The sequence below is a fragment of the Malania oleifera genome, chromosome 6 (genome assembly GCF_029873635.1).
Source record: "Malania oleifera isolate guangnan ecotype guangnan chromosome 6, ASM2987363v1, whole genome shotgun sequence".
Classification (NCBI taxonomy): Eukaryota; Viridiplantae; Streptophyta; class Magnoliopsida; order Santalales; family Ximeniaceae; genus Malania; species Malania oleifera.
Window position 1 is genome coordinate 103,197,425 of NC_080422.1, and position 23,978 is coordinate 103,221,402.

Consider the following 23,978-nt stretch of genomic DNA (forward strand, 5'->3'; position numbering starts at 1 on the left):
ACTACTTAACTTCTTGCGTGTGCAACGCAAAACCAAATTCTACGTTAATAGAACAATTAAACAATTTAGTTAATTATTTACTATTTTATCATATAATTTAAATGCGATTCCAATATTCTTCAAATCAGAATTATGATATGATGTATGGGGGTAATATTGTAATTAAAAATTAAACCATCAGAACTAACTATGTGCTCATTATGCAAAACCGACAAAAAAAAACCAATGATAACTCTTATTTATTGTGGGCAGTGGAAAAATCTTAAAAGGGAAAAAAATGGAGAAAACGTATAGTCACACTCCAAGGATTTAAGTACAAAACACAACTTTCATTTTTTTTTCTTCTCCTTCAAAGTTATAGCGTATTTCTTCACTACAACAGTTGGGAGTACTCCAGTTTTTTTTATCATTTTACTGAGGGTGTTTAAATTGGTATAGATAATTAATCAAATAAATTTATTGCAAAACTCTCCATTATTTTTTACTATTTTACGAAATTGTAATCAATTTTCAGAACAAAATTTATTGGTAAAAATTAGAAGAGTCTGAGATGCCCAATATTTGAAACCTTTCTAAAAGAAGTAAGCCAGGGTATGGTGCAAAGTAACACCACACTTGTCTTGCATAGTCAGTAGGAAAAAAAATTATATTTGTCTATAGTTGATAGACAAAAGTTAATCTCCTTTCCTCTCTTAATATATCTTTTTTTTTTTTAATCAAAAACAAAATTGATAGGCAAAAGTATATATATTTTTTAAAAAAATTAGAGAAATGCTGTAGCATCAAAATTTTTATTTAAAGAGAAAACATTTATTGATAAATGTACATTATATTTTAAATCAGAATAATTCCAGTTACAAACTTATAATAAAGTTTTGTTAGTCTGTTTAAAGAGCATACAACAAAAACAACAACAACAAACCAAGCCTTAAGTCCTGCCAATTTATGTAATCATGGACAATTTCCTTCGATAAATTTAGGCTATTAAATCCTCACTCTCTATTCCATTCCAAGTTATTTTAGGCATATGGACCCTTTCAATTGCCTCTCACAGTAACTAATTCACTCTTCCTCACTAGTGCACTATGTGGCCTATGTTGCAAGCACCCAAACCATCTGCGTCGTCCCTCCCTTATCTTATCTTCTACAGGTGCCACACCTAACTTACTGCAAATATATTCATTTGTTAATTTATATTTGAACGTTATATCACTCATTCATCTAAGAATTCTCATTTTGATAACTTTTATTTTTGGATATGATGTTTCTTAGTCGCCCCAACATTTTGATCCATATAACATAGCTGACCTTACAATCGTTTTATAGAACTTTCCTTTTAATTTTAAGGGTATTCTAGGATCACAAATCACACTAGAAGCACTTATCCATTTTACCTTTTTTGCTTTAATTCTATGCGTTACATCTTCTTCAATTTCTCCTTCAGCTTCTATAATATATCCAAGGCATCAAAATCTACTAGTACTATTGGTTTCTTCATCATCAAGTTTAACTTTGTCTCCAATAGTCCTTCTACTATTACTGAAATTACATTTCATATATTCTGCCTTATTTTTACTTATCCTAAAGCCTCTAGATTCTAAAGTCTCTCTCCATAATTCTAACTTAAATTTTACTCCACCCCTAGTTTCATCAATCAAGAGAATATCATCTGCAAACAACATACTACATGAAACCTCATTTTGGATACTCCTAGTCAGTTCATCCATCATTAAAGCCAAAAGATAATGGCTTAATGCAGATAAAAAATATAATTGAATATTACAATTACATTTAAAAATTTTTGTTCTAAAACACATATTATATCTTAATTCTAATTCAAAGAAAATAAAATCTATTAGTAAGTATACATTATAGATATTAAAATTAGAATAGTTTCAGTTACAGTAGAGTATTTTCGATTTTTTTTATTTAAATAGCATGCAGACTGTATTAGATAACTAGAGTGCAAGTTGTTTTCCCAAAAAGAAAAAAAGGGAGAAAATATTTCAAGTTCGTATAAAACAATATAATTCAATCACATGGTGAAGCTTAAAATTATTCATCTAGAATTAAATTCGTAGAGACTATTGATACTTTAAATCAAAATTTAATTACAGCAATGTGTCATTTATCTTGTTTATAAAATAGAAATTACTAGAAATTATCTAAATATCATTTTGCAGCTTAAACTATTTATAAAGTTAAATCATTAAAATTTAAAAACTTATCTATGTTATCTGATGTTATTCACTTGCGATGCATGTGACAAGTTTGCTAGTAGATATGTTCGTATTATGTGCATGCAGTCCCAAATTGATCAAGAATATACATCTTTTCTCAAACATATACATTTTTTATTCATAAAATATTTATCCTTTGGGAGTTTTCTCAGCAATGTATATTAGTATGTTCATAAATTAGATGCATATGATACATATGATTTTCTTTGGCATTTGAATGCTGTGCAAGTTTCATTCTTTTCAACATACTGTTTCATCCTATTCTGCAACTATGCTTTTGTTTTTTCAGTTGAGAACTGATCATGTTGTTGTTTATAACCTTTATTCAGAAGGAACCAGAACTGTTATCTGGCAATGACGTCTTGTGGACATTTGTGAATTTTGCTGGAGAGGATCACACTAATTTTCAAACCCTAGTTGCATTCTTGAAAATGCTGGGTACCTTGGTATGAGGAGAGTGTGTTAGACCCTCTAATATCTTTTTTTATTATGATTATATCCATGGGAAGCTTCTTCATGATTATGCAGTTTGTAATATTAGCTATTTTGGTGTTCCTTTCAGGCTTCTAGCGAAGAGGGCGCTTCAAAAGTTTTTGAGCTACTTCAGGGCAAAACGTTCCGGTCTGTTGGATGGAACACTTTGTTTGATTGCTTATCAATTTATGAAGAGAAGTTCAAACAATCCCTTCAAAGCACGGGGACCATGTTGCCCGATTTTCAGGAGGGGGACGCAAAAGCACTTGTTGCATATTTGAATGTTCTTCAGAAGGTTTTCACTTGTTTACCTGCTGTTTCTCCTGACATTTAACAATTATTCTTTTACCTTTTTATTACTTCGCTTTGTCCGTGCCCTTTCAAGTGTACAAGTGCATCATGTGTCTCTTTGTTTATGTACTCATCCGGAAAAAAATATTATGGAAAAAATATTATGCAATCTTTTAAATTTGATTTACGTATCTTTTTTGGTGTGAGTTTTAACCACTTTGTTTAGCAGTAGTTGTCCCTTGTCCTTGTTCAAATACAGTCTTATGATGTATAAGGCTAGTTATTCAGTCATTTTTTTGGATTAAAAAACACAATATTGATAAATTTTAAACTTATTGTAATATTTTTGTAAATATTACCTTCTGTGAATATACCCATCTGTTTTTATTTATTGCAATCTCATTTTGCGTCTATCAGTATTACATTTCATTTTGAACATATCTATTCATGAATTTCTATTCCTGAATACTAATATATTTGAACTTCAGGTCAATACCTTCTGAATCCTAGACTCCTGGTTGATGTCAATAGGCATTTTTTTGCTCTTCTTGGCAACTGTTCATCTTAAAATTTGTTTTTCTTTATTAGTAAAGGTTACTAGCTAGTGTAGTTCTATTATGTGGGCTTTTAGGAGGTATGCATTGGATATGATCCAATCTCTTGCAGTTTGAACTAATTAGTTTTTCTCAAGAGGTGAACGTTTGCATTTGTACTTGACAGCATGAGACTTCTTTCATTGCACCATACAATGATTTTTTTTTTCTTAATTCTTATCCTTTTTGTCTTTTAAACCGCAGGTAAGGTCTGACCCCCCCAGCACTCCTGCGGCGGAAGAAATGGATTTTATATGTCATATTGTCTAAACTGCTTGAAATTTTTGGATTAGGATCATATGTCATAACATTAATGGTGTATTATGGAGTTTTACTTAATTTTAAACAACTGTAACTGGGAACTTATTAGAAGAAGGGAAAAGTGTACACATAATGATGAATTCTCAATCAAGTTTTAGTTATTTGAGTCTTCTAAAAAATATTTACCAATCTTATGAGGGACATTCTTGAGTTATAAAGGCAATGTAGCGATAACATATTTCCATTCTATGATCAATAACATATTTGTGACACTGTAATTTTAAGTAATCTTCACCAGTAACCAACCATTTGCCAACACATCATTTTTCATTATATGATCAGTAACATATTTCCTTTTCTATTTTTGGATGAAACTCAATGGATGGAGCAACTGATTTGTAATCTTAACATTCCATGTGACAGGTGGTGGAAAATGGGAATCCTATTGAAAGGAAGAACTGGTTTTCTGATATTGAGCCGTTATTCAAACTCCTTAGTTATGAAAATGTCCCTCCTTATTTGAAGGTTTGTGTGTTGCTTATCTAGATGAGTTTGTTATGTCTTATTCCAAAATCACACTTATTCTCTCTAAAGAGAGAGAAAAACTTGCAGTTAATATTTCTATACATGTTTTCCTCAAGTATTGCTTGCACTTCAACAGGGTGCCTTGAGGAATACCATAAATACTTTTGTTCAAGTCTCTCCTGCATTAAAAGATACTATATGGAGTTACCTTGAGCAGTACGATCTACCTGTAGTTGTTGGGCCTCAGGTTGGGAACGGTGCACAACCTATGGTGGTGCAGGTTAGATTTATTGTTTACCATCTGCATTTTTTTTTGCAGGTTATAAAACCTGAAGTCTATATTAATTAGCCCCTCCCATAGTAGGAGAAAACTAAATATCTTATAATGACATTTTCTGTGTCATTTTACAAACTATTGATATATTGTATACATAGCTTTGCATTTTCCCTCTCCTTGTAACAAAATAAGAGGGTTTCTTAATTTCATGCATCGGGTTTTCCTTTTAACATTATGGTTGCTTCTATAAATTGTTTCTGTAAGTTATCTCTAAAATATATTGCAACTACTCATAATGATTGCAAAAGTGCTACAGTTACATATACTTCAATGACAATTTGATGGCACTTGATCTATATGCATTGTGTTTGGATGTCATATTATCAATCTGTAATTATAGCAGGTTTACGATATGCGGTTTGAGTTGAATGAAATAGAAGCAAGAAGAGAGCAGTACCCTTCAACAATATCATTCATTAACCTGTTAAATACTCTTATTGCTGAAGAAAGGGATGTAAGCGATAGAGGGCGTAGGTACTATTGCTTGCTTTTCGTAAATATTCTTTATCAGTTTAATTTCTTCTTTTCCTTTGTCTCATTTACTGTTGAAATACCTTTTGCAGATTTATTGGGATCTTTAGGTTTATATATGATCATGTTTTTGGGCCATTCCCTCAAAGAGCCTATGCAGATCCTTGTGAGAAATGGCAGTTGGCTGTTGCTTGTCTTCAACATTTTCAAATGTGGGTCCTGCATTTTTTTTTATCTGAGAACTGTATTCATTCGGTGGCATCTTCATGTCTAATTCTCTTTTGGGAAGTGAAAGCTCTTTTTCACTATAAATCTTGTGCAAAGAAACCATCTACAAAGTGAGGAGTGACACTCTGGATGTATAAATGTCAAAGATAGGGCCACACAAATACATACAATCTCAGGGAAGCATTACGTCTTAGGACTTGAAAATGAGTGAACGTTTTGGTTTGTGTACAATATTATCTTATGTATGTAAAACAATTATTATTATTATTATTATTATTATTATTATTATTATTATTATTATTATTATTATATCTATTTTCAACTTAATTGCAGTGATTAGTCTTCCAAGTTGCTCTTATTTGTTTCTCAAGAAGGAAGGCAAGATGTAATGAAAATGTATCCTGGAATTGTAAACTTACCATGAACTTATGAGCTGTGCCCTAGCAGTCAAAGTGTACTATCCGATTGTCTGGTTTTATGTAAGTTCCACCTTCTAGGATATGTAAGGTGTATATCTGTTGCATATTAAGCCATTTGACAAATATGGACCAGGTGGACAAGCTAGGGTTTATCTTGTGAAAACAAAATTTTGATTATCTGGTCCTTTTTGTTCTTGTCATCTTTGTGGAATTTTAGTCGCTCTGGTTATTCCATGAAAACATGTCCACTGGAAACCTCTCTCTCTCTCTCTCTCTCTCTCTCTCTCTCTCTCTCTCTCTCTCTTTGAGTTGGCCAGAAATTTGAGATTCTTTCGTATACTTGTACTCTTATGTGCAGGATACTGAGCATGTATGATATTAAGGATGAGGACGTTGGCAGTGTTCTTGATCGATCCCAAGTTTCAACTGTGCCACAATCAACTCCTCTTGAAATGCAGCTCCCTGTTATAGAGTTGCTGAAAGTATGTGGTGTTATTTTTGTTGCCATTCTTGCTGTTTTATTGTTATAACCTTTCACCCCATGTGGAAGTACATGAAATTCCAATGCTTGCATTTTCTATGTTTGGACTTATTTTTGGCCTTGGGTTCATATTGAGCTAGTTCTTCTTTGTTGGATTCTACGTGATTTGACCTCCATTTCCACTTTTTTTTTTGGCCTTGGGTTCATCTATTTTTTGGATGCTATGAGGCATATCCTCCCTTTCCATATTTGTTTTGTATATCATGGCAGTAAAGCCTGCCTTTACAGATTTTGTTTCTAAAACTGTGTATGATAAAGTTTTGGGATATGTTTTTGGGGCAGTTTAGGCTCATTTTTCCTAGGGTTGCTCCTCCTTGTTGGAAGTAAAACCTATATGTAATTCCTTTTTAAAGGTACCAAAGTAAAAGCTATACTTAGTTTGGCGCCCCATTGGTGCCCTTCACTGTTTTATTTTGTTTGCTTATTAAAAAAATGATGTTGTGGTCTTTAAAAGGGCGAAGGTGGCTTTCTCTATGGTACTTTTAAAGGCTTGGTCATGCCCCCTTCTTAAAGTAAACAGGAACTTTTTGCTTCATCTCTCCATTTTGGTCAATTATGATTTTCACTCAATACTTCTGATCAGCCACTGGGTTGTGCTATATCACCACTTACTGTCCGGTTACCAGCATTTGACACACTAAAACACATTAAACGGTATCTGGAAACATTACGTTTTTTACTTTTCACATTTTTTTTTTTGGGTGATTGTAAGTGCATATGGCATACTAATTCTGAAGGGAATTTTTGTTTGGCAAAGAAAAACATTGTTGAAGGCTGTGGGGTGGGACGTGAACCAAAAGCAAAGAGAATCTGCATAGAAATGTAGTCAACAAATTCAATGGCACAATCCACAAAATTCTAGGGCTGTAACCATGTAACAGTGAATTCTTGTTTTTGGACAGCACAAGAAGAATTTTATTCATAGATCAAGAATTTGCGACCAGGAGAATAAGACATCTCCTTAGCAAAGGCTGGAAAAATCCAAACAAAAACAGAGGAAAATTGAAAACTAAAAAAAACTAAATAAAACCAGTGCAATCTAACAATCAAATAAGTACTGCCAGTTGCACTGAATATCTGAAAAGTGCACCCCCTTAAAATTCCCATGATCCACACACCAAAGAGATTCCAAATGATGTATTTTCTCCCAAACCAGCTAATACGACGATTTTTCCATGAAAGAATACATGCATTATGCTCCATCCACAGCCCCCAAAATTTTGCAAAAACAGGACATTTTCAGAGCACTGTCCTTTCCTTTTTTGCTGCCAAAACCAACAAAAAATTGCTGAAAAGTCCTCTACTACCTCTGAACTCACCCAACATTCACCTAACAAACCAAATAATGCTGTAACAGCTAAACTGAAAAACCAAACTGAAGTGGTTTGGTTCTTTCTAGTGTTTGGGTTGGTTGTGTTTTACCAAACCATGAAGCATACCCACAGTTCGTCTTGGTTCTTGGTTTTGAGTTTTTAACATTAATTTTGAATCAAACTAAACCACTAATCGATTGAATTGAACCTTTTGTAGAACAAAAGTGAACCACACTGTCATAGAACCATATATTTCTCGACAAGACTAAACTGGAATTAACCATGTTAAATTCATGCATAAAATCTGAAAGTAGTGGAGTGGGGAGTTGAACCCTTGACCTCAAGATCAAGCCTCAATGCAGCATCACATTCACAGTTATGTTTTGTATTAATGTTTTTAAATTTAAATCAGTACATAAAAATTGCAAAAAAGCTTTCAAGTTCCCTGTTCCCGATGTGCTAGTGCTTTACTCCCAAAACTCAAGTTGTAAATCACTCCCCCAACATTATACGATATCCGTTTTGTTCCCTTAATTCTAATTTTCCAGTCTCACATCTTCCATTCTGCCTCCTAGTTGTGACATTGAAGGTTTCTTGAAACATTTTGTTTGAGTGTTTTTTTTTAAATTTACTTATATTTAAAACCATTAGAATGAACTGGGAATTTCATTGTTTGTTGCCCATCTATAATTTTTCTAATTTATAAAGCTCAGTTGACCACAAATCGGAACTGTACCGGGAAATTTGAGATCGGTTTGGTTTGGTTCTGGTTCTAATTTTTTGGAACTGAAATAGTTTGGTTCAGTTCAGTTTATCCTTGGAACCAAACCAAACTGAATGTGCATACAGTTGGGGGGCGGCAGAGAGGATTGCACGATATTCAGAGTTCCATTTGGTATATTATGGTGTCTGTATCATTCATGTCCATGCTGTTGTCTTTTTTCACAGATTACAAAAGTTTCAACCCTCAATAATTTTTGATCGATGTGGCTTATGGCAAATTGGCAATAAACATCTGTGTAGAGGTTCAATTCCCTGGGCTTTGCACAGTTGTGTTTACATGTTTGCAAGCTGAGTTTTGATGCTTTGAGTTAGGGGTTTTTCTTTGTTGATGTTGGTAACAGGATTTGATTTACGTACTAAGCAACTGCTGGGAGAAGCCTGAGGTGTTGTACTGCTTGATTTTCTTCCATTTGTTTGAATGATCCTGATTTATGATGTGACTTTTAATATGAAAGAAACAAAAAATATGAAATAAAAAGGTTAAAAAAGTTTTTCTTTAACATTTAGAGTAGCTCCTTAATTGCTACATTTATTTTATTTTTTGCTACAAATTCCATCTAGGCTTCTCCCCCAAATAATATTAAAGAATATGGATGAAGTTAGTTTTCCTACACTTGCAAATATATGTTGAATTTTTTGGCACCTTTTAGTTTAAAAGTTTTTAGAATGGTCTGCAGTAAAATATCTGTTGGTAGAAAGTGGATGTGTTCTTTATAAGGGTCCAAGTTGCATTACAGGAGGTCTGACCACAGGGCTATTGCTTAGCTTTTTCTCATTTCAATTGCAAATGATTGAGGGAAATTTTGGGAGTGAAGAGCATAAATTTCTACAGTTCCTTGATTTTAAAAAGAATAACTTTCCTAATGTAAGTACGTAACTGAGTAAGTTATCTATGGAGACAAAAGCAGCCTTGCTAGAACTTTCTGTACGATTGTTTTAAAATTTTTGTTGTTTAGCATTGTGTGATAAAATTTTAATGATTTGTTGATATTTGGGTTCCCTGTTTGTGCTCTCAACAAGTGCTGTTATTTTGCAGGATTTCATGAGTGGTAAAACAGTTTTTCGAAATATCATGGGTATTCTTTCACCTGGGGTGAATTCTGTTATTACTGAGCGCACAAGTCAAATCTATGGACAACATCTCGAGAAGGCTGTGCTACTTTCTTTGGAAATTATAATCCTTGTTTTGGAGAAAGATATAGTCCTTTCTGACTTCTGGCGCCCTCTATATGAGGTAATATTTACATATTTGACTCAATGTAGAGTTCTTTAGGGTAATTCCTCTCTCTATTATGTGGTAGGAGTTTGTGTTGAGTTTATTAATGAATATAAATGCACATAGTAGGAGTTTGTGTTGAGTTTATTAATGACTATAAATGCATATCCTTATGCAATTGACAATACAGTGCCCGTGCCAACTTCTGTCTGAAATTTATTTAGGTTCTTACTAAGTAGTTCAGTTTGTGTATAGAGATGGCCATTATACTATTAAGTTGACTTACTTGAAGATGTGCTGCATCTCATACAAAAAAAAGAGCTTATGTGCAACTGTCCAGGTGTAATTTTGTACTCTACAAAATAGAAAATTTATCTACTTTTTGAAGGGGAAAAAATGCTTTTGGCTCTTTCAAATAGAAGAAATTTGACCTTGCTGCATCTACCCATGCCTTTATTTTGTGTCCAATGTTTGTAATTGAAAAATCATAATTATAATTTTCTGTATGTGTATTTATGCTATGAAGTAAATGCTCCTTTTTATTTTGCTAATGCCTCTGAATCAAGGATCCTAAGGACCCATGAGAATGATTGCTCACGTGTGAATATCTCCTATATTTCATCATTCTCTTCATCTTATTTGACTTCAAATTTATCTATTGGTGCACGCCATTTCTAATGATATGATATATTATTTCTTGGGCAAAGGACACTCACCTCCCCTGAGGTTTGGTAAAAAGACAAATACCTCCCTTGAGGTTTCAAAAATGGCACAAATCTCCCCCGAGGTTTGTCAAAAAGACAAATACCTCCCCTCAAAAACCTCAAGAGAGGTCCTTGGAATTCTTGAAACTCAGGGGAGGTCAATGTCTTTTGCCCTTATTTTTTTTACTGTTTGCTTCGCACCTGTAGATGGGTATTTTGTATTTCACTTAAAAAATGCTTGTAATTTTCTGGTAATAGAATTCATAATTATTTACTGTGGAAATAAGTTTGTTTCGCAAAGATATATTAATTGTTAGAGATATTAGTTTATTAACTGTTTTTATTTTTGTTAATCAATGAACTTTTATTTTTTTGATGAGCAAAAGTGTAAATTCATTAAAGGGCACCAAGAGGGTGCCACCCAAGAACTAGCAGGAAGAAACAAGTACGGGGAGAAAGGGACAGAGGGAATCCTGTGTGACAGGATATCCAAAAATTCTTGACTGTTTGTACACCTAAAATGTAAAAGACATATTTAACTAGTAAGTTAGATTATCAGGCCATCTATCTTTAATAAGGCAAGTGTTGTATCTGTTCGGCTATTCTATTTCCCTCAGTTCAACACAATCCAAAAACTGGCAAGAGGGATTGAAGACAAATATTTTTTCCTGTATGCACCTGAATGGATTCCTATTGGAGCCCTTAATTCTTTCTCCACAGTCCCAGTTGTTGCCCAAGTTTGGCCAACCAATGCAACAGCCAAATCTCAAAAAGTATTTTTTTGTCCAAAAGCTGTGCCGCAAAAATGTGATCCACATATTCTGTTGCTTTTTTACACAAAAAACATCCACTGGAAAATTTTCGGTCTTTTTTAGATCATCAATGGTTAAAATCTTGCCTAGAGTTGCTTCCCAAGCAAAAAATGCTTCGTTGATTGGGACCACTGTTTTCCAGACAGCCTACTGAGTGAGTTAACCTGTTGGCATTGATGTTTGATCTGCCCTGCTCCTTATATAATGAGCTAACCTTGTAATAACCATTCTTGAAGGGCTTCCACTTAGGTTCATCTTGAATACCTCGATGTACCTCATTTCTGTACAAGCAGCTACAAAAAATCGGCCAAGGTTTACAACTCCCAGTCTTGGGCATTCCAAAATGGATTTTCCACACCATCTCTTTGTCTGATAGAACAATATGTGTCATGTCTCTATTTTTGGCATGTGACTGACTGTGACCCCATTTAAAATTTGATGGATGCACTAGGCCTAGGCAAGAATTTATTTTGCTAAACCATCCTTTGAAAACAAGTTAGAAACCAATTAAGAGTGAATAGTTGTTGAAAACACAAGATACATATATATATATATATTGTAAAACAACTAAAAAACATTTTACTTTCAATACAAACCCTTTACGTTGGGCTGTACTTTACAAACAACATTTTTCACACTTCCTAGTTACACACATAACCGCCAACTGGATACATGCTTAGTATCCCTATTGTCGTCCTGCCAACCTATAATACATGGCAAAATGACAATATCTTGGAGAACTTAATACGTGGAGCTCTCCTTCAGTTTGAACATGAAATTATCTAGGGTGAGCAACTACAAGCTCAATAGACATTCTTAATCCCCCCTTATTCATATAAGGATTTCAATACTTAACACATGATTTCTTAACATGCATGCAGAATCATAAGGTGCATGAAAACACTCTTTATTCAAAGCAATATGCCCTTAGAAGCGAGCCCAACTGAGTATTCCCCTGTTGGGGGGATCCCTTGTCAGAAACCAAAGAGAGGCCCATAGCTTTATTATTTAAACATTGGGCATGTTCTATTAAATGAACCAACTTGCTAAAAAGGAAGCCCCTCCTTTCTTACATACCTAGCCCAAGTCCAAATGAGAGCTTGCGTCCCATCCCAACCTTCTTACTCTTGTCTTCACGGATTGCAACCCTAGCTGTTTCTTGCAGCGACTACCGGAGACCTGTGCCCTACCTCCTCTTGGATAATATCCTCCGGAAGAACATCTAGAGTTGTCACTCTAGATTTCTTCAAACGCAGCTCTTTTCCACTCCAAAAACATAAGTTCTATGATTTTGTACTGCTTACATAGCCTTCACTTACCTTTCCTTTGGAAACCACCTGCCTCCACAATTTGGGAGCTGACGAGCTTGCGACACCTGCTCCTTCAAGCTTGGGATGGAACTCCTTCACAAAATCATAGAACACATTCGCAAAGCTTTGCCATACAATACCATTTACATGTCTAGGAATGAACACCAAAAAATTCTTCCCTTTCCCTCTCAACCCTAGCTCCAAAAACTTCCCACCCTCGCCCATCTAATCACCATCCAACAAATGAGGTTTCTGTTTTGAATATTTCTGGATCCCCTACCTAGCCGAACGAAAGTTAACAATCCATCAGCCACCCATGAAGCTGCCTCCTTAAAAAACTTAATCCACCTATTTCGAGAAATGTTGTTCTCAAGCACACACAAAAATGAGGTTCCCTCCTAATTTTCATACTTGTATTGAAGGATTTACCTACCTGCACCGAGTGCTTTAACATTGTCTACTATTGGCACATCCATGGTCGATTTTGTGCGAGAGTGAGAAAGTTGTTTCGTAAGAGAAAGAGAGAGACCCTTCGTTGAGAAAAAAACCAAAAAATTTGAGACTGTGAGAGTGAGAGAAAGCTTTGAAACAACCCTTGGACAAAGGATGGGCTGCTTCAACAAAAGACGCTTTGGGCTTAGCTATTGTCACCGATGAGCAAGCTTGATATTTTCGGCGATGAAGGTGAACTAGGCTGCAAGGCAAGGGGGAGGTTCGATGGTGGTAGCAAGTCCTACTAGGGCTTCCTTATGAGTCCCTGTTGCTAGGGGAAGGTTTGATGGTGGTCGCAAGTCATTTTGACATATTATATTTGCCTATTCCTCTTGCTTTGTCATCCAATTGAGTCCTTCTCGTTGCTTGGATAATCCTAGTCGTTCTTCCTCCAACTTCTACTTGTACGCATATGTTTCTTGGTCTGAGATGATTATCCAACATCCAATTTTAATTTTGTTTGCTGTGATTTCTTCCCTGATATTATTGTTTTGTTTGTACTCCATTGTTCTTCCTAGGTTTGTCTTTGAAGTCTTGTCCCATCCTAGGTAGAGGATTGCAATGGTTGAAGAGATTTGTGCATTACAAGATATTGACTCTTATTGGGAATTAGTACATCTTCTTGCTAATAAGTCCTTGATTGGCTGTCGCTGTGTGTATATAGTGAAGGTCAGTCCTCATCTTTTCCGTGCTTGAAGGCCCACCTTGTTGTTAAAGGCTATAGTCAGGTTTATAGTTTGAATTATTTTGACACATTCTTCCTTGTTGCCAAATTTGTCTTGCTTTCTTTTTTCGTTGTACGTATACTTGGCTACCACCTATTATTGGCCTTTACATCGCTTAGGTGTGTAAAATGCCTTCGTTTATGGTGGTCTTTAGGAGGAGGTCAATATGGAGCAACAACCTAGGAGGTTTGTTGCTCAGGGGGAGTCACGAGCATTGTTGTGTCATCTAGAAAAATCTTTATATGATTGAAGCAATCTTCTAGAGCATGGGTTGATAGCTTCAATGCAGTTGTGCTTGAATTTGGCCTTCAGCTATTTGCTTCTATCCCGTACTGCTGCTTGTAAGATTTTGCTATTTGTTTATGTAGATGACATTGTGATTACTATCCAAAATTTGAAGCGATTTGCAATTTATCTAGACAAAGTTTCAAACTAAAGGTTTGGGTCCGTTAAATGGATCCAGAGAGCAAATTATTAGCAGATGTGGTTGATTTGTTGGCTGACCCTAGACAGTATCACATACTTGGGATTTCAACTACCTCAGTCACAAGATGAGACAAATTTCAGCAAGTGTTGTGAGCTAGTTCCTCAATTTTCCCCGACCGAGCCACTAAGATGCTTTCATTCATATCTTGTGGTGCCTAAAGTTGAATCGGGAAGAGGCTTCTTGTATCAGAATCTGGGTCACACTTGTATTTAGGGTTAAACAAGTGCATATTGGGATAGGTCACGAGATCCACAACCGGGTATTGTGTGTTTGTTTGTGGTTACCTGGTATCTTGGAGGAGTAAGAAACACTGTTGTGGCTTGATGGATTGCTGAGTCTGAATATAGGGCCATGGCGCACAGCACATTTGAGTTAATTTGGTTGAACAATATATTGGAAGAAGTTGATTTCTCAGTGTCTCAGCCAGTGGAGCTGATGTGTGAGATAATCAGGTTGCTATTTACATTGCCTGCAGTAGTCTTCCATTAAAGAGTGAAGCATACTGAAGTTGGCTGTTATTTTTTCGAGGAGAAAGTCTTGCAGAAGCTCCTTCAAACCACTCATGTGAAGTCTGTACACTGTCTTTTTGATATGTTCACCAAAGCTGTAAGGGGAGTTCAGGTTAAATCTATTGGTAGTGAGCTAGGAGCATATGTTGTCGAAGCTTCGGCTTGAAGTGGTGTGTTTTTAGTTATTGGTTATTTAATGTTATTATTTATGTTAGTAACTAAAAATTTAGTGAGGTTGTTATGGTTGTAGTTATGTAGATGGCATATATTATAAACATTGGAAGGGACATATCATTGTGCTTAGATCTTCCAATTTACAACATTTTTAGATTAGAAAAAAAAATGAAAAATTTTTGAACTTCAGTTGGATTCGGACTATGTTTCTATCTTCCATTGCTCGCCACACTTTTCTGGTATATGTTTGTCCTAGAATCTCATGTTATATGCTATTACTCTTTTCTTAAAGACTTAAACCAAAGTGTGTGCCTGATTTTTTTTTTAATAAATAATTTTTGAGTATGATTGCAATATGCCTTTATGTTGCTTGTGTCACACAGTAGATGTGCTTTTCTGTCCCTCGCTTATTTTGTTGGTTTTTTTTTTCTTAGTCTCCCCTCCCCTTGTAAGGTAACTGCTTCAAGGTAAAAAAATGGCCAATTTTTAATGATCTTGTGGCATTCAGTTTAAAGCAGTCTTTATTTCCTCTAGGAAAATTATATTTAAAATGATACATATTTAAGAACCAAAAGAAGTATGTCTACTAAAGCTCCATACTTATTTAAAAATAGTTTCCCTCAACTCTTGGTGATAAATATTTGAACTTAAATTATGTTCTTTGATGTATCTCTACTTTTTGGACATGAAAATTTTATTGTCTTCTCATTATTTCACATATTATTCTAATGCTCTATAAATTTTCTTGGGATGTGTGTGTATGCTTCCCCCACCCCTCTTTTTTAATGTCTGAATCTCAACCCTATTTTGATGTTTGGAACAAACATTGGATGAGTTTGAGCATTTGCTTTTGGTCCTCCATGAGCTCTAATGAAGATGATTGAATTAATCATTTCATACTGTACTGAATTTGAAAACCATGATTCATTCTCTAAAAGACTAACCACACTGAATGAAATAGTTCTCATTGGTTGTTTTCTTGCTGTGCAGCCATTGGATATTATACTAGCTCAAGATCGTAACCAAATTGTATCTTTGTTGGAGTATGTCAGATATGATTTTCGACCACAGATTCAACAATGTTCTATCAAAATAATGAGCATTCTAAGGTGACCTTGTTTAACAATGTTCCTATTGAACAAACAATGTTCTTTCTGCTGTTTGTGTGTGCATATTTGAGCAATATTACTCTACCATCATCATCATAGTTGTCAAATATAGGTCCAAATTGTGAATCAAAATCCCAATTTCACAAGTGACAAATCGGAGACAAATTGAGGTTCGATATAAAATTGGAAAAATTGATTCCAAATGACATGCATGTGTACAACAAATGAAATTGTGGAATACATTGAAATTTCAACAAACATGGACTGGTACGCCAAAAGCTCATGAGTCAAAATTTTTTAAAAACCTTTACGTTTATGGTATAAGTTTAACATGTTTTAACAGTAAAAGAAATCATGTGTATGCTGTTTTTCAAAAAATAGAAGGGGCAGGAATCAAGAAAAAATAATAGAAAAATTGAACTTTATGGTTTTAAAGGGAATGAATCAACAAAGAAAAATAAAAATTTGACCTTTATGGTGTTTATAAAAGAAATCATTTTTAGCGGATGGGATTTTGAAGCAAATAGTAGGGGTGTACAAAATTTACCGAAAAACCGAAAACCGGACCGAAACACATTTCGGTTCGGTTTTTCGGTTTGCGGTTTCGGTTTCGGTTTTGGAATATAAAAAATTTCGGTTTCGGTTTCGGTTTCGGTTTGGGACCAAAACCGAACCGAAAAAACCGAAAACCGAATTAATAAAAATAATTATATAATTATATATTATAGATGCTGCTGGTGTTGCCGTGTTGGATCGCCAGTCGCCAGCGAGAAACCACCTCCAAATCCACCTCTGGTCGGTCTAGATGGCGGAGATTTCTAAGACGAAGTCCATGGCTCCATGCGACGCTTGCGCTCCTCTTCTTCGAGCTTAAGAGAGATGCCTCGGACACGATGGACACGACGGACAGAACACAATCAACACAGAACCCTTCTGCCTTCTGGATCCGTTTCATGAGGTGGGTGGAGAACAGGAGAAGCCGGCGATCTTGTTTCGGAGGCGCTTGGAGGGGATAATGGCCACTTCTTGGATGATCTTCTTGTTGGTGAAACGGATCCAGAACTTGCCGTGGAAATCCAGGGTCATGCGACTGCCGAGAAGATTTCTCAATCACCTGCCGGCTGTCGAGAAGATTTCTTCACCGTCTTGGTGTGCAGTGCACAGTGCGCACCTCCATCTCTGTTTGTGTGTGTGTGTTTGCGAGAGAGAGAGAGAGAGAGAGAGAGAGAGAGAGAGGCCGGTGGCCACCGGTGAACTGCAAAAAGGGCAAGCAGATCTGCGAAGGAACATGCAGCTGCAGGAACCTGCTAGCCATCCCACATCGTTTGGAAATGGGAAATGAACTAGGATCCCACCTTATATATTTTATATGGATCCTTCTTTGAACATGTATCAAGGTTTGGGCTTTGCAACTAAAGCCTTGGCCCAGGAGTTCTGTGTCGTGATGGGCTGTGGCTCCCAGGCCCGAGTATTAATACTATTTTGATATTTTAAAATTCGGTAAAACCAAAAATAACCGAACCGAACCGGGAAGTTCACGGTTTGGTTTGTTCATAAACCGACGGTATACGGTTCGGTTTCGGTTCAGTTATTTTGAAAACCGAGGACTTCGGTTCGGTTGGCGGTTTTGGCAAAAACCGAACCGTGTACACCCCTAGCAAATAGGCATGGGAATAAAAGAAAAATTCACGAATGAGGACTGAGATTTCAGAATAGTATTTTACCTACCATCTTTGATTTAGATAGCTACTAATCCTCAAACTACTTAAGAGATACTGCTGTGAATTTCAGTCAAAGACAAGCAATTTCTAGGTGCAACAGCAACATAATCCTTAGTTCAGTACCTGGTTTGGCACTGTTTCAGAACGACAATGGTGGCTCTCTGCTACCTTTAGCAATGATGGAGGGACTGGTAGGTGCTGCAGTGTCGAATCCTAAAAATCTTCACAATCCTACCTGGTCTGGAGCTGAGCTCTGCCAAGAAATCTTTTCAAGGACAGAAGCCAGGGACTGGTAGGTGCTGCAGTGTCAAATCCTCAAAATCTTCACCATCCTAGCTGGTCTGGTGCTGAGCCCTTCTGAGAAATCTTCTCAAAGATAGAAGCCAGAAATAACTTCTAGAAAAATGGCTGATGGTTCTTATTTATACTAGGCCTAACACTTCCAAAAGAAGCCAATGGCTATTTTGAACATAACCCCCTCAAAAAATCACTTATCTTGAAAAGCCCTGCGAAAGATAACTCTCATCACAAAGTACCCCCTAAATACAAAACGACACTCAAAATCGAATATGACCAAAATAAACCTTAAAATTTTGAAATTACAGAAATAACCCTGGCACCTATAGATAACAACACTAAATATAAACAGAAAATTGTATAAAGATAGCAGATTTGCATCAGCTTTCTCTAACAATTAAAACAAGAAAAAAACATTTTTAAAACTGAGAAAAAATAAACATTTAAATCTGGACAAGGCAAGTAGAAGCTCACCCACTCTTGTCAACCAGCTTTCTTCACAATGGCAGACGGGTAGGCTGGTTTTCTTCTCCAGACTCAGGTTTTCTTTTCAATGGCAGTATCGGCAGAAAACTGTGTTGCGGAAGGAGAAGGCCAACGTTCTTCTTTGATTTCCCCTCTCGTATGAAATCACATAAACAACAAATGGAATGCCATTGAACGAAAAGAAGGGTTTAAAAGTATTTTGGGTCAGTTTTGAAGCAGTCAGTTCCAATTCAATTAAAATCTGTGATTCACCAGGTGAATTCTGGGTTCACCCGTGAGATTCAAATTGATTGAGAATTGTACAATTCTATTATTATTATTATTATTATTATAAAGATAATAATTACAAGAACATGTCATATTACCATTATTTTTTTTTTATTCCCTCTCAAAAACAGTTCTCGAATGGTTGGGTTGGTACAACTATTGCTAAAATCCAGCGCTGCTAACTCTTTGATGGAGGATTATGCAGCCTGCCTTGAGCTACGATCAGAAGAGTGTCAGATTATTGAGAACAGCAACGATGATCCTGGTGTTCTTATAATGCAGGTTGGTCACTGCAGTTTTGGGTTTTGTGTTTGTGTTTAACTCATATTACTGATGGTTTTTCTGTTCACTTCTACAGCTTCTTATCGACAACATTAGTCGTCCAGCTCCAAATGTTACACATTTACTGCTTAAGTTTGATGTTGACACCCGCGTCGAACGAACATTATTACAACCAAAATTTCATTACAGGTTTTTTGGTGAAAAATTGCCTAAGCATGTTCATACTGCATGCTCCTAATTTTCCTTTTTATCAAACTTGCGTCTCTTTTGTCATCTGCAGTTGTTTGAAGGTTATTCTTGATATCCTGGGAAAGCTTTCAAAACCAGATGCTAATGCATTGCTTCATGAATTTGGTTTTCAGGTTAGGTGGTAGTAGTCCTATTAATGGAATCATTTTTGGTTTGTTTACGTTCTTGAGAGGACTGCTAACAGTTTTCCATCTCCAGCTACTCTATGAATTATGTCTGGATCCACTAACATGCGGTCCTACCATGGATCTTTTAAGTAATAGGAAGTATCAATTCTATGTTAAGGTACAAATTCAGCAACATAATGTTTTAAAGATCTTAAATGGCACCCCTTTTTTCCTTGACTAGATTATATCAATATTGCTACTTTTCCCTTTATTTGTTAAAAACCTTTATATTTCTGTACAACAGCACCTTGATACAATTGGTGTGGCTCCACTTCCTAAAAGAAACAACAACCAGGCGCTACGCATCAGTTCCCTCCATCAGGTTTATTTGTGGAATAATTTATTTTCAATTATTTAGAGTAGAAGTCCTTTATGTTAATGAGTTCTAGATGCTTTTACATGGGTATGTTTTATTGGTGGGCATCAGCAGATTCTTTGATATGTGGAAAAGAAAAACTGAATATTGCACTAACTTATGAAAAAGATTACATTCCCTTTAAATAGATGATAATTCTCATCTAATTACTAGGGATATTTACAACCTACTGAAAATAAAATATCCTATTTAAAATGGAAAGCAGTAAAATAGGAAAGACTATCTACAGAATCGGGTAACATGCTACCCAAATCCCCTAGGATTGTGGAACCAAAAATAGCTAACAAATCAACTGATTTGTTAGCTGTAAATCTCCTAAAGATCAGCTTCTAATAAAGGCTGACAGATATCTAATAATTCTACACTCCCCTTGAGTTGGGTAGTAAATATTGATAGGCCGACCTTGGAACTCAGATCATCAAAATTCTTTCTTGGCAGAGCCTTGGTAAGGATATCAGCTGTTTGGAGACATGTAGGCACATACAACATCTTGATTATTCCTTCCTCTATTTTTTCTTTTATGAAATGTCGATCAATCTCCATGTGTTTGTTCTATCATGATGCACTGGGTTCTTTGCAATGCTGATGGCTGACTGACAACATCCCCATGTGTTCTTCACCTGAAATATTTAATGCCTTTAGAAGCCTTATTAGCCATATTCCTTCACAGATGCCGTGTGCCATTGCCCTGAATTCAGCTTCTGCACTGCTTCTTGACACAACTGATTGCTTCTTACTTCACCATGTAACTAGGTTTCCCCACACATATGTACAATACCCAGAAGTTGACCTTCGATCATGTATTGATCCTGCCCAATCCGCATCATTGAATACTTCAACATCTCTTCTTTGATTCTTCTCAAAAAATAGTCCTTTACTTGGTGTTAGCTTTAAATATCATAGGATTCTATAAACTGCCTCCATATGTTCTTCATTGGGATTGTTCATGAATTGACTCACCATACTGACAGAGAAGCCAATATTAGGTCGGGTGTGAGACAAATATATAAGTTTTCCAACTAGCCTTTGATATCTGCCTTTATCCACTGGTGCATTGTCTTCCTTGGCTCCTATTTTGGTTGTTGAATCCATAGGATTATCTGTTCGCTTGCATCCGAGCATTCCAATCTCTTTCAAAAGATCCATAACATATTTCCTTTTGGGAGACAAAGATTCCCTTCCTTGACCGTGCCACTTCCATGCCTTAGAAGTATTTGAGATTCCCAAGGTCCTTGATTTCGAATTCTTTAGCTAGAAGACTTTTGAGACTACTCATTTCCTCCTCAAAATCTCCCGTTAGAATGATGTCATCCACATATACAATGAGGATCTATTTTTCCTTCAGGAGAGTATTTAACAAATAGTGTATGATCTGATTGACATTGAGAATAGCCATACCTACTAACCACCTTTGTGTATCTTTTGAACCAGGCTCTTGGGGATTGCTTGAACCCACATAAAGATCTTCTAAGTTCGCAGGCTTTGTTGTGTGTAGCTTGTGTCTCGAATCTAGGAGGAATTTCCATGTAGATTTCTTCAGCTAGGTGAGGAAGGCATTCTTGACATCTAGTTGGTGAAGAGGCCAGTCTAAATTTTCTGCCAAAGATAAGAGGACCTACAATGTATTTAACTTGGCTACAGGGACAAATGTCTCTTCGTAGTTGATTCCTTATGATTGAGTGAATCCCTTTGCTACCAGCCTAGCTTTGAATCGGTGAACACTTCTATCTTCATTGTATTTTACAGTGAATATCCATTTGCAACCTACTGGACTTTTTCCAATTGGTAATTCTGTGATCTCCTATATTCCATAATTCCATTCTTTTCTAGTGCACTGATTTCTTCCCAGATAGCAGACTTTCATTTAGGTGTACCGAGAGCGTCTTGCATGTTATTAGGCACCTTGATTTTGTCGAGTTTGGCAACAAAAAATCTAAAATTTGATGACAGCCCCTGATATGACACAAAAGTATATATTGGGTGTTTTGTGCATGATCTCACACCTTTTCTCGCAGCAATAGGACAATCTCTATCATCATTAGTTAACTCATTATGGGAAGTCTCGGGATTAGAGTTACCTGGTGGATTTTCACTTGATCTAGGGGATCAGACTCTTGGATTTGCTCAAGAGATGCTTGTTGTTCTATCTCCTTTTGGTTCCTTCTCCTCCGTGAATAGGTAATCAACTCATCATTTTTTGTTGGTTGAATAGTGTCCAGATGCTGATGTTTCACAGGAGATTCTAAGAAGGGATGTGAAGGAGAAATGGAGTCAGTAGTTGGAATATATTAAAAAATTTGTGATAGGTGAGAAGGGCCATAATCAGAAGAAGGGTGAGATAACTCTTCAATATCCCAAAGCTGGAATTCTTGTGTAATCTCCCCCTAAATTTTAGATTTGGGGTAATATGGTTGTGTCTAAAAAAAGGTGACATCCATGGAGTAATAATATCTTTTAGTAGCTGGTGAATAGCATTTATAACCCTTTTGGTTTGGAGAGTACCTGAGAAAAGTGCACTTAAGGGCTCTAGGATCAAGTTTACCCCAGTGTTGACTATGAACACGAACAAAAGCTGAGCACCCGAATACTTTGAAGGGAATAGTGGAGATGAGTCGAGTGTTGGGAAAGGATTGAAGTAGAGTTTGACAGGGAGTTTGGAATTTGAGAACGCGAGAGGGCATCCTCTTTATGAGGGAGGCTGCAGTGAGAATGGCTTCACCCCAAAAGTATGGCTTCACCCCAAAAGTGTTTCGGTACATGTGTAGAGAACATGAGGGAGCGGGCAACATCTAGTATGTGCCGGTTTTTTCTTTCTCCAATTCCATTTTGCCGAGGAGTGTCGACACAGGAACTTTGGTGTATTATACCTTGACTTAAGAGATAATCATCAAGAATGAATTTGAAATATTCTTTGGCATTATCAGTTTTCACAGTTTGTATTTTTGCTTGGAATTGTGAAGATCATGGTGTTAAAATTTTTGAAAATCTAACCTGCCTCTGACTTTTCTTTCATGAGGAATATCCAGGTAAGTCTAGTGTGACCGTTTATAAAAGATATAGTGAGATCCAGTAATATTCTTGATCTTAGATGGCCCCCACACATCACAATGAATCATTGAAAAGGGTTGGGATGCTTTGTAGGGTCGGTTGGGATAAGAGTTGCGAACATGTTTTGAAAATTGACACATCTCACACTGAAAATCATTTGGATTTTTATTATTGAATAATGAAGGAAAGAGCTTCTCGAGATACAAGAAATTTGGATGTCCTAACCTATAGTACCACAACATAATTGCACTATCATTATTAGAACAAATGACAGAAAAATAACTTTTGACTTCTAGACACTAAACAATTGGATTTGTGAGTTGTTCCTTGAGGAGGATCATTAACCCCGAGAAGATAGAGCCGTAAACACATCTTATTTCTGCCAATCGCATGGTTTTAAATTGCGGTTGTGGGTAGCGTAACGTAACGGTAACGAGTGTAATGGCCGTGAATTTTTTTGAAGCACTCACAACCTTGTGCATATTAGCGTACTTGCATGTTTTAAGCTTTTAGCCCTTCTTAGAAAGAGTTAAGTGTATTTTGGATCCTTTAGTTCGAGTAATTAAGTTTGTTGGTAAGGGCAACAAGTTTACATTTGTTTTAAACCACCATTGATAGAAAAATTACGTGCGTGTGTGTATTTATACTTCTCATTATTTTTATCTGTGATAAATTCTTATGTGCGCTAAATTAATTAAAAGAACAAAATACATTATACACTTTATTAATCTATTAGACACATAAGACATACAAATAATACAAATATAAAATAGCTAGAAAAGAAAGATGGTTGAAGTTGAAAAATATAGAACATAAATATCACATTACAATATCAAAATAAAATATTTTCCTAACTAGTATTTTCAAATTGTTAATTAATGCATCTATTGTGATTATTTAAAGAAATAGTAAATTTTGTATCATTGTCATCCTCATTATAATCTTTCCCCCCTTTCGCCACATGGTATATTGAGAATGATTTATGAAAAAGAGGGAAAAAGTGAGAAGAAAAAGTAAAAAATAAAGTAAAATTTTTGGTGTAACAGTCTTATAGCGGTTACGTAACGGCCG

General features: G+C 35.8%; 1 protein-coding gene across 2 annotated transcripts in view; it reads left to right on the forward strand.

Annotated features, from left to right (window-relative positions):
* Positions 1–23,978, forward strand: part of LOC131158343 (nuclear pore complex protein NUP205) — a 129,234-nt gene that overhangs the window by 29,608 nt on the left and 75,648 nt on the right. Inside the window, exons 12-25 of one of the 2 annotated variants that reach the window (XM_058113145.1) lie at positions 2,570–2,686; positions 2,803–3,009; positions 4,283–4,384; positions 4,521–4,664; positions 5,065–5,195; positions 5,285–5,404; positions 6,198–6,321; positions 9,513–9,710; positions 15,896–16,014; positions 18,917–19,067; positions 19,144–19,256; positions 19,348–19,429; positions 19,515–19,601; positions 19,728–19,805. In XM_058113145.1, the coding sequence (XP_057969128.1) occupies positions 2,570–2,686; positions 2,803–3,009; positions 4,283–4,384; positions 4,521–4,664; positions 5,065–5,195; positions 5,285–5,404; positions 6,198–6,321; positions 9,513–9,710; positions 15,896–16,014; positions 18,917–19,067; positions 19,144–19,256; positions 19,348–19,429; positions 19,515–19,601; positions 19,728–19,805 (1,773 nt within the window). Of the gene's footprint in view, positions 1–2,569; positions 2,687–2,802; positions 3,010–4,282; positions 4,385–4,520; positions 4,665–5,061; positions 5,196–5,284; positions 5,405–6,197; positions 6,322–9,512; positions 9,711–15,895; positions 16,015–18,916; positions 19,068–19,143; positions 19,257–19,347; positions 19,430–19,514; positions 19,602–19,727; positions 19,806–23,978 lie in introns of both variants that reach the window. The other variant, XM_058113144.1, reaches the window with a different exon arrangement.